This window comes from Anoplolepis gracilipes, chromosome 1 (genome assembly GCF_047496725.1).
Source record: "Anoplolepis gracilipes chromosome 1, ASM4749672v1, whole genome shotgun sequence".
NCBI classification, from domain to species: Eukaryota; Metazoa; Arthropoda; class Insecta; order Hymenoptera; family Formicidae; genus Anoplolepis; species Anoplolepis gracilipes.
Genome location: NC_132970.1, coordinates 2,314,896 through 2,328,892, shown reverse-complemented (window position 1 = coordinate 2,328,892; position 13,997 = coordinate 2,314,896). Strand labels below are relative to the sequence as shown.

Genomic DNA, 13,997 nt, shown 5'->3' with positions numbered 1-13,997 from the left:
TTCACTTGGACGACCGGTCCAAACGATATATATCTTGTGCCGCGACATAAATTATCGGACTCGTCTTACATCTCGCTAGAAAAACCTGGTAAATAAGCGAGTAAAAATTTACATGGCGATACATATCTAATTAAAAAAAAAAAACATTAAAAATCTGTTTATTCCAATAAAAATAAGGAGACTCTTAGCAATTAGTTTACTTTTATTAATACAGGGTATCTATTCAAAAAAATCTTATCAAAAATTCCCTGATTTTCCAGGTATCTTTGTTCAAAATTCCAACTAAAGAGAATTTTTGAAAGATTTTTTTTATATACAATTTTCTAAAATAAACTTTTCTATTGTGTACATTTTCTAATGCTTTTCACTCATGTAAAGAGAGAAATAAAAAAACACAAGGTACTAGATTTACAAATGTATTAAAAGAAACTGAATAGCTTTCGTTAAGATAAAAATTTTTAACTTTCCATAACATTTTTTATCATTAAAATAAAGAATATGTATACATATATGTATCTACATATTCAATATTTTGTTAAACCATTAAATATATAAACAGAAATAGATATATATTTATAATTTACAATATAAAAGAAAAATTCCTTGAAAATTCCCTGATTTCTTCAGACACAATAAAATTCCTTGAATTTATTCTCAAGGAATTTAAAAAAAAAATTCTTTTTAAGAGAATTTTTCTTTTATATTGTAAATTATAAATATATATCTATTTCTGTTTATATATTCAATTTTAACAAAAGTTTTAACAAAATATTGAATATGCAGATACATATTCCCAGATTTTTCCAGGTACAAAAAATTCCCTAAGGTCTTCTGAAACGAATACGCCCTATTAATATCTAAATAGATTCACATTAGATAGAATTCCTAAAAAAATTGTCGTTTCCTTCATCGCTCCGGCGTGCGATCACGTCAATTTTCCATCGCTGCTTTCTCCGATACGCTCCGTTAATAATCCGTCGCGATGTGTGCGGCAATCCTTCTCCAGTTTTCATTCCGGTCTCTCTTCCTTTTTCGCGTAGAATTACCGGTCGTTATCTCGCGCGTACGCGCGAAATTTCCTTTCGCCGTGATAACCGAACACGTGAATCGCCCTGGTAAATCCTCGATCAGTTCGTAATATCACGTTTACTTGCGCGCGCCATATTAATTTCACTATCCGAGATTTTCATTAATGCGTTTATCAGGGAAATCACAAAATGCGCATATAATTATTAAAAAACGTGCGCGAGAATGAAAGTGGATCGATCCTTTCGCCGTGTTGCAAAAGTCACTTGATCAATTAATGTAAAAGCAGTCACGCCCGTTAATATCTCGAGCAAGTAATCCTGGCGCTAATAAAAGAATCTGCTTTTTCGATGAATAAGTAATAAAATTCTGATTAACTTTAATACACTATTGGAACTCTCTACAGTTAAATGTATTCTCAATATTGACCGCGCGTTTCGTCTACGTGATATAATGTATCATTATATAATATTCCCCGGTTAAAATACTTTGATCTGTTTCAATTCGATTCGAATCAAAGGCAATTTGACGAAATGATGGAATACAGACTTATAGAAATTGAATTTCTCCGAATAAATATTTCGAATCGATCGATGAAAAATAGGTCATAGAGTATATAGTAGACACAAAAAACTCGATGCACATCATCTTTATCTGCGTTATAGAGAAAGTACTAGGCGACGCAAAAAGTAAATTGTTATGATCCGGCGACGTACATATAAACAGAATCTTTCGGGTATCTTTTTGTCATTACTATATATTTCGTGAATATTTTTGAACGATTATCATGGTCGGCTGCCGTTAGAAAAATTCGTTCCAGTGTGTTTAAATGACGTTAAGTCGCGTGCGAGCTATCGCGCGTCGTTATTAAAATTAGATGACTTTCCATATGAATGTAGATCGCGAGAAAACGAAATCTGGAGCATTTGTTTAGGGGACAATAACAGTAGCGAGAGTTATCTGATAATGAAACTGACGGTGATCCGCGTAAGCTGTGAAACAATTCATCTAATTAGGTAAAAGATTACATTCTGTGATAGGAAGACTCTTCAGAATAAATGTATCAGTAGACTTTATAAAATATACATTAGATAATTTTAAATAATGTTATACGTAGATCTTAATCAATATTTTAGAGATAATATTAAATTACAGTTATTTTGATAAATAATTTTAATTCAAAATTATCTAGTGTTATTAATTTGACGCCAAATACATATATGATTTAAAGCTAACAAGATTATTATAATGAATAAATTAATAATGTCAATAAATAATTTTCTTTAACATTTATTTGCATAATAATTATATAAAATAGTAAAATTATTTTTTCATTAAAAAACATAACCATAGTTTGTATGTTTTGATATAAAGAGATAAGTCAATAGAGTCAATCACTGATGCACCTACGGTAATAATGTCATTACATTAATGCATGTCCGACGTGATTTCTTCGTCCTCAGAAGAAACACATCATGACTTGCAGGCACGCATCAACGATGAATATCACAGAGGTCAAAATTGTCATGAAGACAAGGCACTTGTTGACCGAGTTTTCAGTACCGGTATTACCAGCTACCAAATTCCTACTTCAGTTTGACTCAATGATTCTGCATTATACATCTAGTCACACAAGAAATATACATATTTAAATTTTTTCTCACGGTTTACATTTGTATTTCTATTTCTCAAACTGATTTATATCTTTATAATCAATCTTGGAAAGTCCAATACATTGGAAATAAACTACATAATTCTATTACATTTTGTACCGATTATCAATCCTTTTGAGATCTCTTAACTGCCGTGAGTGCGAATAAAAATTACTTAATTTTCGATTTCATGTTTCTATATAGATCAATCATTTTAACCTTTTCATTCTTAAAAGCTATCCACCATTTACAGTTAAGAGATAGTTTATTGACTATTATAATAATTTACTGCGCTCCGCAGATAAGATTTCGATTCGGTTTCGATGCACCTTCTTATTTGCGTATTCGAGAAGTCGCATGAAAGAAGGAAAGAAAAAAGAGAAAAAAGAAACGCAAACTAGTTTTCCTGAAAAACTTGCGTAATATATTGAACGGCTGAGACTTCTTTCAAAGTTCGGAACGAAGTTCGGAAACGAAAAATGTAAAGTCGGGTATGACAAGCAACGTATATATACCGTTAAAAAAGATTAATAACAGGTTGACTGGTATCTGTCATGAAAACAAGCAACATGATAACTGGTACAACGAAATGTAAACTGTATGTACATTACCGCATCGTACTATAATTATTATGCGTCCGGTTTTAATACGTGAACCATGACTTAATCCGTCGCTGACACAAAGTATGCAAAAAAAAAATATTATTGAAAATGATAGCTTAGCACATGTAGAAAATGAATAAAAGAATAAAAGTTTCACACGGTTGCAACGATTCAAAAAAAAAAAATTGTATAAATAATATAAATGATTCTCGTCCTGTTATTGTATCCTACATAACTAGATGTTATTACATATTTAATTTATAATTTTTTTTCATTTACCTTTTTTTTTATTTAATTTGTAATGTTCTTTTTCTTAATTTTTTAAATTTTCTATTTTATCTATGTTTAGTACCATATTTTGCACACCATGCAGTTGCAAACAAAAACACATTGGAACTTTTGCTCTGCCATTTTTTTCTCTAATGGCTGTAACTATTATTAGAACTTCGTATCTTGTTACATTACATATTTTTAAATTAATTTTTTAGGGCTCGTTCTGTATTATATATAATTTTAATTTTGTATTCTTATGTAACAGTTGCTAAGGATGATCCGAAAGGAGACCGAAATATACATTAAATAGTTTTAAATATTATATAAAGAGTTTTCCTTTTTGCACATAATTTCTGTGCATGGCTATTATTTGGCAGTTTTATTAGCGTATTATTAATTTGCAATGTATTGATGTGTTTTGTTTCTTTTTGAAATAAATAATATCTTATATCTAATTAATACATCTAATTAATAATTATATTATCAGATAAGATAAATAATTTTTGTCAATTAATTAAATCAATTGCTTTCTGATTAAATTAGGATTACTATTTTCTTTAATTATTACAAACAATAGAATAATTGTTTATCAAGGTAATTAATAGAATTTTAAATTAGCTATATACCTAATAATCGATAATTACTACAAAAATGATAAATAGTACTTACTTTTAATCTTATCTTATGTGTCTAATTAAATTAAGACATTTATCATCGGTCATCAATCCATCAATCATGTTGTATAAATTAATTACTGATATTTAACGGTATAAATGCTACAATATGTCATGTTTTCAATTATAAGCTTCATGAGGCTCGATTGAAAAAAAAAGATCACGTCGATCTGTGGCAATCATAAAGAATTTACAAGAAAGTGGATGATTATTAGATGCGCCTGTCAAGCTTACATCCATCAGCATGAAGATTGTGACCTACATTTTCTCGGCAATAATATTTGCTATAGTATTCAGTTACGTTTCGAGTCACGTCTTCGGTAAATATGTATTCGCATAAAAATAGTAAGAAATGATGAATTGTTACAATCTCTGAATTATTACAGTAAAAAGAATAAAACACAGAAAAAAAAAACAGTATAAGAGGAAGACTGAAATACCGATAATGCAGAACTCTTCGATACTCGAGATGTTCAAAGAAAGTCTTGACCAAGAATCGACGAGGTAGAGACTCTGGTGAAATAATCCTTTACCGCCAAAGTTTCATACACTCACCAAGCTAACGTAGATTTCTCCTTTACCAGCAACAAAATACAGCATCCACAAATCAAGTCCGGTATAGTATGCAATACAAAAAAAAAAAAAAAAAAAAAACTGATATAAAAATGTCAAAAAAAGCAATACAAAATAATTCCAATAATCCTTGAAAATATGCTATTTTAAAGAATATCAACAAAAGACCAGTCTAGAGCCAAAAAAATCGAAGGAACTTCTCGATTTTTAGAGATTTATAAAGATGTCAACAAGTTAGTTTTTTATTTTGTCGCGACTTATTTATTTGCGACATTGTATCTGACAGACTCTTTATATATAAGTTTAGCTTTTACAAAAAAGTTTTATAAAACGTCTATTTACAATGCGTCTGCAATATATCTATTCACATTCGCATGTATCACTGCCTTGTTATTATTTCCGAATACACGCAATATATATATTAAAGAATAACCGGAACGTCATTATTTAAATGATGATTACTGGGTATTCCTACTTCGATGCCGCCCACAATGAAACGAGGAAACGGAATAATCGTTTCAGCAGCAACAAGTGGATGATTGACTACGACATCATTAGCATTGTAAATTATCTCTTCTACGTATATGTTTATTAAAAAGAAGTGCTCCTCATTTCTTGAGATTAATACAAAACTTACTAAATAAAAACAATATCTATAATAGATGCTGGTGTATTTCGTTTACTTTTAATTAAGGTTGTTCAATTGCAAATGTTGTACTATTATAATTTTTCGGGTATTGTAATCTCTTTACATCAAAAAATAATTTAAAATAATAAAAAGTATATGTTCGCCTTTCTCTAAATTCGTTTAAAATAGTTAAAATATCATTATGGACAATGAACGGAATTATAGTGAAATACACTTACAAAACTAAAAAGAAATAATTACAAAAAAGTACATATGGGCGTTGTCGACCACGTTGGCGAGCAAAAGTGCAACAACGACCCACACTGATCACACCATATATAGAAATCTGACTGATCAACAAGTATTATTACTGATGACGAAAAAAATAACCTGTGTCTAAGTTTAGAGCATACAAGAAAATACCGGTTATATTGCAAAAACGTCTTTACTCTCTGTTCAAGTTTGCTATTAAATCAATTAGTTATTACTGTAATTCTTATTTACATTTTTAGCTCGGAAAGACTCATTAATTTTTGTTCGTAAAATTCATTGGTATAATTTTTAAAAGATATTTCACTAATTCTTTCTTAGGAAAACATAATGTTACAAATATTTCAACAAATGTATAAGAAAAATATGTTAAAAATTAATTAAGATTAAACACATCTATCTCTATATTTTTCGAAAAGATTATATTTGTTTCCGATGATTTAATGACATTTTATCATAATATTTTAAGCATTATAAATGCCGTCCGATTGTTTCATTTGACAAAGAAAACGTCTCACGATAATCTTAACAAAACAAGCGATTTACGCTATCAACAAAAAGGTCATGTGTCGAGAAGAAAGGTACGCTCAATTTCACTACGATGCAAGATGAAGAAATGAAAAGACAATATAGAAGACTTTCACCAAATTAGTAAACATTTTGCGTCGTGCAGATCTCCTGGACTGTGTTTCGACAGGTTTCGAAGATTGTACGTGACGCGAGGACAAGATTTCGCACTTTCTCAAAACATTCGTACGTGAGATTAAATTGTGTTTATCAGGTCATAAATTATCAATTACATATTCAAGAGAAAGAGAAAGAGAGAGAGAGAGACAAATCTATATAAATGTATATGATGGTATGATAAGTCTTGACATATACAATACATCATGTACATTTAGCTGCAACTATACATGTATACATAAAAATGTTTAATAAGCCATAATTAAATATTTATAAAAAGAAGTTATATATATACATATATATATAACAGCAAATTAATACGTTAATTCTATTCTATTTAAAAATTCTATTTAATATAAATGAATGATACTTCAGCAAATTTGCATCAAAAACCGATAATAAAGTACTTTTTTTTGTCTGCAATAAATGGATTCGTCAATCACGCAAAAGTTTTTGAATAATTGACAAAAATCATCGTCTCAATTATTGTACAAATTTATTAACGGTAAATTGAGAGTTTAGTAAGTATTATTTCATTTAGTTCAAATTAAATTAAAGCCGTTCATTCATCATTTTAATTATGCAGTTCGTCAAAACAAAAGCAGAAAAATAATACGATAAAATAAATATCTCAAGGGTCATCATTTTTTAAAAATTGTAAAATAAATAAAATATTTGTCATATGTAACAGATCTTTGTAATCTGTTCGCAAGCAATACATTTTTATCAGATTTTGAATCATTTTATAATTTTTATTGAATAAAAATCTCACATATTTTTAATATTGGCGTTTTTAATTTGTTTTTAAATATTATAGATGTGTAAAGATTATACGTTTCAAGTAAATTTCGCATCGGAAACTTTGAAGAATCTGCCGAACAATTCAGAAGAATTTTATAACTGACTCAACTTTTTCTCTGCAAATATGAGAACAATTTTTTTCTTAAAATAAAATAGTCCTCGTATGATGATTAAAAAAGGCGTTATCTCCTGAGATAAACAATAAAGTTACATTTGAAATTTTCGAAAATTAACACTCGTGATGAATAACTACGCGTCTAACAGATTAGCTGAGTGAATAACAGAGTAAACGACCATAAGTTGATCGAGTGAGACACTCAATCAAGTCTTCGATCTTAAAGACTCGCGAGCTTCTCTTCTCTAAGTACAATATTCCAACCAAGCGAGACGGTCAACGACTTTCCATTTCTATAAACACCTAAGCAAATTGTTCTAAAATTTTCGAAAACTGGTATTTCTGTATTAAAATTTTTCCATATTACTCGTAATAACAGACAAACTTTTGTTTAAATTAAAAATTCACGATAAGTATTAATAAAAATAATAATATATCAAATTAATATTTATGTATCAAGAAATTTTTTTCATATTCTATTATAGCAGAATATAAGGAAATGATGTAACAGTTACATATTGAGGTTTAAATCATTTTCTGAATAAATACAGAAATTGTTCAAGATCATATTGTATCATTAATTGCTATTGACTTGTAGTTTCTTAAGATTAGTTTTATACTTTAAACCTTGATAAATTCTTTATTATGTGGAAAAACATTATTTTAATAGTATTCTGTACTTATACTCTTCAACGCAGATAATTTAAAGTGCTCTCGCATGTTTTTGTTAAGCTCTTGCCATCAGCACTGCAAGATACACATGTAACTGAATCATCGAAGTTGAAAATTAACATTTAAAATCGACTCCAATTTTTATGTTTAGTCAGTTTTCATTTAACAAAATTATTACGGTTCACCTAGTTGCTCATTTCCGGTCAATGATCGCTAAAAACTATGGCAATATTGAGGATGACACGCGTGGCACGTAAAACATCTTCCCCGTAAGTCAATTTTGGTCGCTTTTGTATGCCAATAAGCGTCAATTTTTGTTAACGGTACCAACGTCGATCGGTCAATCATCTCGGATGTTGCCGTACCGTGAGACGGAACCGTTCCGGAGCCGTATGACACGCGGAAAATCGCGCGTGCTCGCCGACCGTGCAGTCCGCATGTAGGTAAAGCGCGTCATGCATGAAGCACGTGCGGCGCAGACCGGATTGAGGAATTTCGGCACCCCGCATAGAATAACAACGTTACACATCTCGCCTGCGACTAAGAGACTAAAAAGAATATGCAGAAAAACAACCGAAACTCTATTATATATTTCTCTCTCTAAATTTAATAATGTAATGTAAATAATAAGTATTAATGTAAGTATTTGATATGTGATATTACCTTTCGCAATTATAAAAAAATTAGGAAATAAATATAGATCCATTAGAGAAAAATCGAATATATATATATATATATATAATATAATATCAATAATAGTTTAATTTTATAATATTATAATAAAATATATAATAATATTATATATATAATAAAAATACTGATATCTTCTACAATACTATAAAAAAATCTATAAAAATATAAAAAGCAATAAATTTTTTATTTTTTAAAACTTAACTTGAAATTTTATCTTTTTTCTAAGTCTGACAAAAAAAAAGGTTACTTTGATATCACTTTTTAGTATCAATAAATAATTCACACTAGTATGAGAATAAATAAGAACTGTATAAATTCACGATGAATTGATTTAGTGATGCAATACAATGATTTTAAATCTTCGTATTCGGAAGCTACCATATCGAGTGCGCTGACGTGGTTCGTACAACTCTCGTGTTATATGTGTAGAAAAACCGAGCGTTGATAAAGGAAGGAAGTGGAGGAGAGAGGTTCGTCCGCAAAAATGTGAACTATCAATCTCACTGATGTGCGTAGGCTATCGCTCAGGGCCAAATATTATGTGTAGGTTATATGTATATCTCCCTCTTTGCCTTTTTCTACGGGGAACTTGTTTCAGGAAGTCCATCGCCTACAGAACAAATAACTAGAGAGAACACAAGTTGTACCGTAACAATGTAACAGCCAATGTTTGCCGAACAAAGGTGAAATAACGGCATTCGACTATAAAACATTTTTTATCTATTATGGTTTGCCTCATGTAAACCATGTTAATAGAACTCTGTAGACTCATTTATTTATTACGATAAAAAATATGTTTGTAAAAAAGTAACTAATTGTATAAAAAAAGTTGGTCCTTCATCTATCAAAATAATAATCTAAAGAGATTTCTAAATCTCTTTAGATAGAAATAGATTTCTAATCTATCACACGTTGACACTTTTTAATGGTATAACTTTTTTAAATAAAAAATAATATATAATTATTTATATAATATGTTAATTTTGTATAATTTATTAAATATTTATTAAATATCTATTAATTTTAGCTCTATCTTTTAAGAGTGATTTATCAGTTAACATCATTTATCATGTGATTAATTATCAAATAATAAAATACAATTAATGGATAATTCTCAAGAACAAATAGATCTTACAATTAGATATGTCGAAGCTTAAGCGAATGGAGTGATGTATTTCCCCTATTTGTTAGCGGGAGTATTATAACGTTTGGATGACTAACGCGTGACACTCTCATACCATGGAAGGCATGCCAATGACGTAAGCACGTGCCAGAAATATTTGCCCCCCTCGACGTTTGATAAAATAAATTTTATTGATAAAGTTCGAAGTTATTCAATAATATGAAAGAAAAGTTGATACAAACACTCTTCGTTAATCTAAATAAAATTGTTAAACAAATATACATATGTAATATAAATATTAGTAGTATTAAATAGTTTTAGCTAAAAGCAAACAGATATTAATATGCATACAATTTTGATCTAAAGCTCGACACGTTATAAATTATATAAAAATTATTTTTATACAATATATTTATTCATACGCCAATGGCATGTATAGTGTAATTTTTTATCATAGAAGTATAAATTAAAATCAGAAGTTAAATTAAAAGTTTCAACTACACCGTCATGCAATTAGTCTGCGAAATTCGACAGGTTTTCTCCCACTTTTCTAGGAAAATTATAGTCGTTACGATGTCGAAGAGAGGATTACACGATATAACTGTTCCAGTAAATACATTCCATATCTCGACAGCAACCCAATATTTAGCGTACGCATTAACGGACCCCGCGTGTTTCCCACGCGTAAGTGCGAGTCGTAGAATCGCCTTAACAAGAACTGATAAATTTTTATTCTTTCCCATGTAAAAATCCAGCCGGTTTTCTCCAGCCAGCAAACCGACACATTTTCTCTGGTCGCTCGTGGGAATGCAAAACAATGTAAAATGCAGGAACAACAGAAACATATTTCATATCCATCGGTCTCAGATAACCAGATCTCTAACTTTATCACGGCAATAACATAGTTTATACGTACAAATTTTTTTCACGTCAACGACAATGTTCGCTCTGATCGACTTTCATAACCCTATCTATATCGCGTTATAAAAGCGGTATTACAGCACACACAACTTACTCAGCTCTTCTACTTATCGATGGCATCATCGCCTTTCACATGATTTCTCTCTCTCTCTCTCTCTCTCTCCTCTCTCTCTTTCTTTCTTATTTGAAGCGGGTAAACAGAACTCGTCATTACCTGGCCAGCGAAGCTTCCTTCCTCCCAAATCGGATCGTCCCATCCGCCTGAGGAGCCCGAGGAGCCCCTGCGACCCGGATCCCACGAGTTTCTCTTCAAGTTATCCAGAGAATCCGTCGAGAGCCGTCGCCGGTCGTACGAGCCCCTTCGGCCACTAGAAAGCGGCATCGCAGACTTGCCATCCGGCTTTTTCAGGCTACCCGAAGTCGCCGGTGACAGATCGCCGCTCAGGGTCACATTCAGGTTGCCCTTCAGATTCCCGCTGGAGCCAGCCAGGCAGCTCCTCAGGTTCCCATTGGAATAGCTACGCGCCTTGAGATCGCCATTCGACGAGCTAAAGCCTGTCCTCAGATTCGCGCGATAATCCCCGGAAGTTGCGATAAACAGGCTGGCCAAATTCGGGGCGCCAACGTCGCGTCGTGTCGTCGTCGGTCGTTGAAGATTCGTCATCGATTTGGCTACGTAATCTCGTCTCAGCGGCGAGTTGTAATTGGACATGGTGTCCTTTCTAAGGCAACCCATGGAACGACCGATAGGATCTCTTCGCAGAGGTAAGCTGCCGATGGTGTTCGAAAAAAGATCCTTCCTAGTGTTGTTAATAGCGCTCATAGACGATCCCAAAGGATTCTTCCTCAGAGTGCTAGGGAAAGTTGAAGGATGTAATTCCCTTTTGGGCGGCGATATTGGCATCCCTAGAGAGCTCCTCCTGGGAGACGTGGCGGCGTAATTATAAGTGTCATGACGTCCGAAGGAATCTTTTCTGATCGTGTTACCGAAAGATCCTCTACGGTTCCAGCAGTTCTCCTTGGCGTGCTTGCCATGCACTTCGCAGCACTTATCGATCTTGATCTCGTGCTTGATCAGCTCGGGATTATTGTGCAGTTGCTCCAACTTGACGTCCCTGAAGAGCTCCTCGAGGCGACGTATGGCCGCTTGTTGATGCGCCGACGTCGACATCGTAATTACAAAGAGAAAACGCTCTCTCGTCGTGAAAATCAATTAGAGATCACTGTTTTGTTCTCGAATTTTCTGGATATGTTCTTTGATAAATCTCTATTTAATATCCGATCTTACAAAGTCCAGAGATTCCGCGTCTCGCTCATGCATCACATAATTGCTCCGGACACTTAAGTAGGAAATTCGATCAGAATTGTCTCGCCTAGTGACTTTTATGGCTACAGGATGCTAATTAGCTTGGAGAAACACCTCTCGAACCCGATAAGTCAAGACGGAAGATATCTCGTCTTGATCTTAATGCTCATCGACCATGTATTCCGTCGTAATATAATAATGCTTCCGCATAACCGTAATAGCAATAATCTTTCAACTACTTTAAACATTATTCGATAATAAAAGAAATTTCCGCACTATTCATTGTTTTTTGAGAATTATTAAAATTTTTTTTTTATCATTATCATATTTAATTTTTTTAAACTCCCTAAATTCTCTAATTATATTTTAGCGACCGTTGACACAATTGCTTTTGTATACGTATTGCGTATCTTGTTGCAACTTTATATGGAATCGCTAACAAGTAGCGTTACAATGTCATATACAGATGGTGTCACGAGATAAGTTTAATTCGATACTGGTGTCCATTCGATACGCTTCTGTACTCACTTACAATTCGACACCACGTTTGAAGGGACTGCGGATTTTCGGTTTTACCTTCGCGGTTCGTTAAGCGACCGGCATGCACGCAGCGTGGTGGGAGCGCGATCGTGGCTCGTATGGAAACGCGTGTGCGTCGTAATACACGTCCGATGAGGTACTGGGGTACGATACGTGAGAGACCCGGTACCTCTCGAAGGAGCTCTCCGTCATGCAGAGATCCCCACCAGACCGATATGTATATATATATATATATATATGTATGTATATATATATATATGTGTGTGTGTGTGTGTGTGTGTGTGTGTGTGTGTGTGTGTATGTGTGTATGCCATTCGTTCAAAGGCGAAGTATCCATATTAGGTCAAACCTTATGGGTTTGGTTTTGTCGCGCAAAACTGCGAAAGAACCGTCGATATGACCCTGGCCGAATCAGGTCGCCAACGAAAGCACACTCTGCGATTATGGAAGTTTGTTATCGCGATGATGCTCAATACATCATGACACATCGATAAACTCTGTACTGTCACGATTTTCTCCTATACGATCGCAATGTATCAAAAACTTTGACAGTATATTGAATTCTTTGATATAACTTTCTTTCACAACCTAGGAAGGAACGAATTATGTTTACGTTCAAAGTGACTTTGAAAAGCTTATAAGTCGCATAGCGAATGTTAAAAAATCTTGTTAGATTGTATATGCATACAACAAGACGTCGAACGTTTTATGCAGAATCTTTGTAATTTTAAGCCGATTACGTCAGTCGAGTAAAGAAAAGAAAATTATAGAGCAATTATTTCTTAAACCTTTAGCGTTAGACTAAGTACGCAAAAAAAAAAAGATAAAAAAACAAGATAAGTGAAATTAAAAGAACATAAGAAAACAAATTTGTATTAAACGCAGTGCAATTATATTAAGTATTAGCATTTATCCTCCGCGCGATCAATTAAAGGTGTAATGGACAGATTCATAAATGTAGATAAATATAATATTGTGATCACGAAATAAATATATAAATATAAAATATAAATCGTAATTTTTCAATTGAATTTTGATCAGACTCAAGTTGATTAAATATCTCTTTTTGGCGAGATGTATGATTTCAACGCTTTGTTGCAACACTGAATGTCTCATCTGGATGTGTAAGGAAAAACATTTGTGTTTTAAATTGCTGCGAACTAGAATGGCAAATGACTCATTCCCAGCTCATACAAACACCGGTTCGCGTGCCTTTCAGAATAAAAAGAGATTATTTTTTCACATATAAAAAAACACAGGTAATTTAGGAATGTCACAAATTGCTTGTTGAAAAGAAAACTAAAATATAAATAAATCAAAACTAATTTATAAAATATGTATAATTTAAGAAACATATAAAGTTAAAACAAAAAGGCAAAAAAAAACATAAAAAAGAAACTATTTTTAAAATAAAATACTTTTTTATACGTGTATATTTTATTTA

At 32.1% G+C, this 13,997-nt stretch overlaps 1 protein-coding gene across 6 annotated transcripts in view; it reads right to left on the bottom strand.

Moving 5' to 3' along the window:
• LOC140670695 (WD repeat-containing protein 47) overlaps positions 1-13,997 on the bottom strand; it is a 69,035-nt gene that overhangs the window by 20,692 nt on the left and 34,346 nt on the right. Inside the window, exon 1 of one of the 6 annotated variants that reach the window (XM_072901422.1) lies at positions 10,922-12,742. The exons of the other annotated variants lie outside the window; for them this stretch is intronic. Within the exon in view, the coding sequence (XP_072757523.1) occupies positions 10,922-11,878 (957 nt within the window). The 5' untranslated portion in view covers positions 11,879-12,742. Of the gene's footprint in view, positions 1-10,921; positions 12,743-13,997 lie in introns of those variants that run through there. 6 annotated transcript variants of the gene reach the window in all.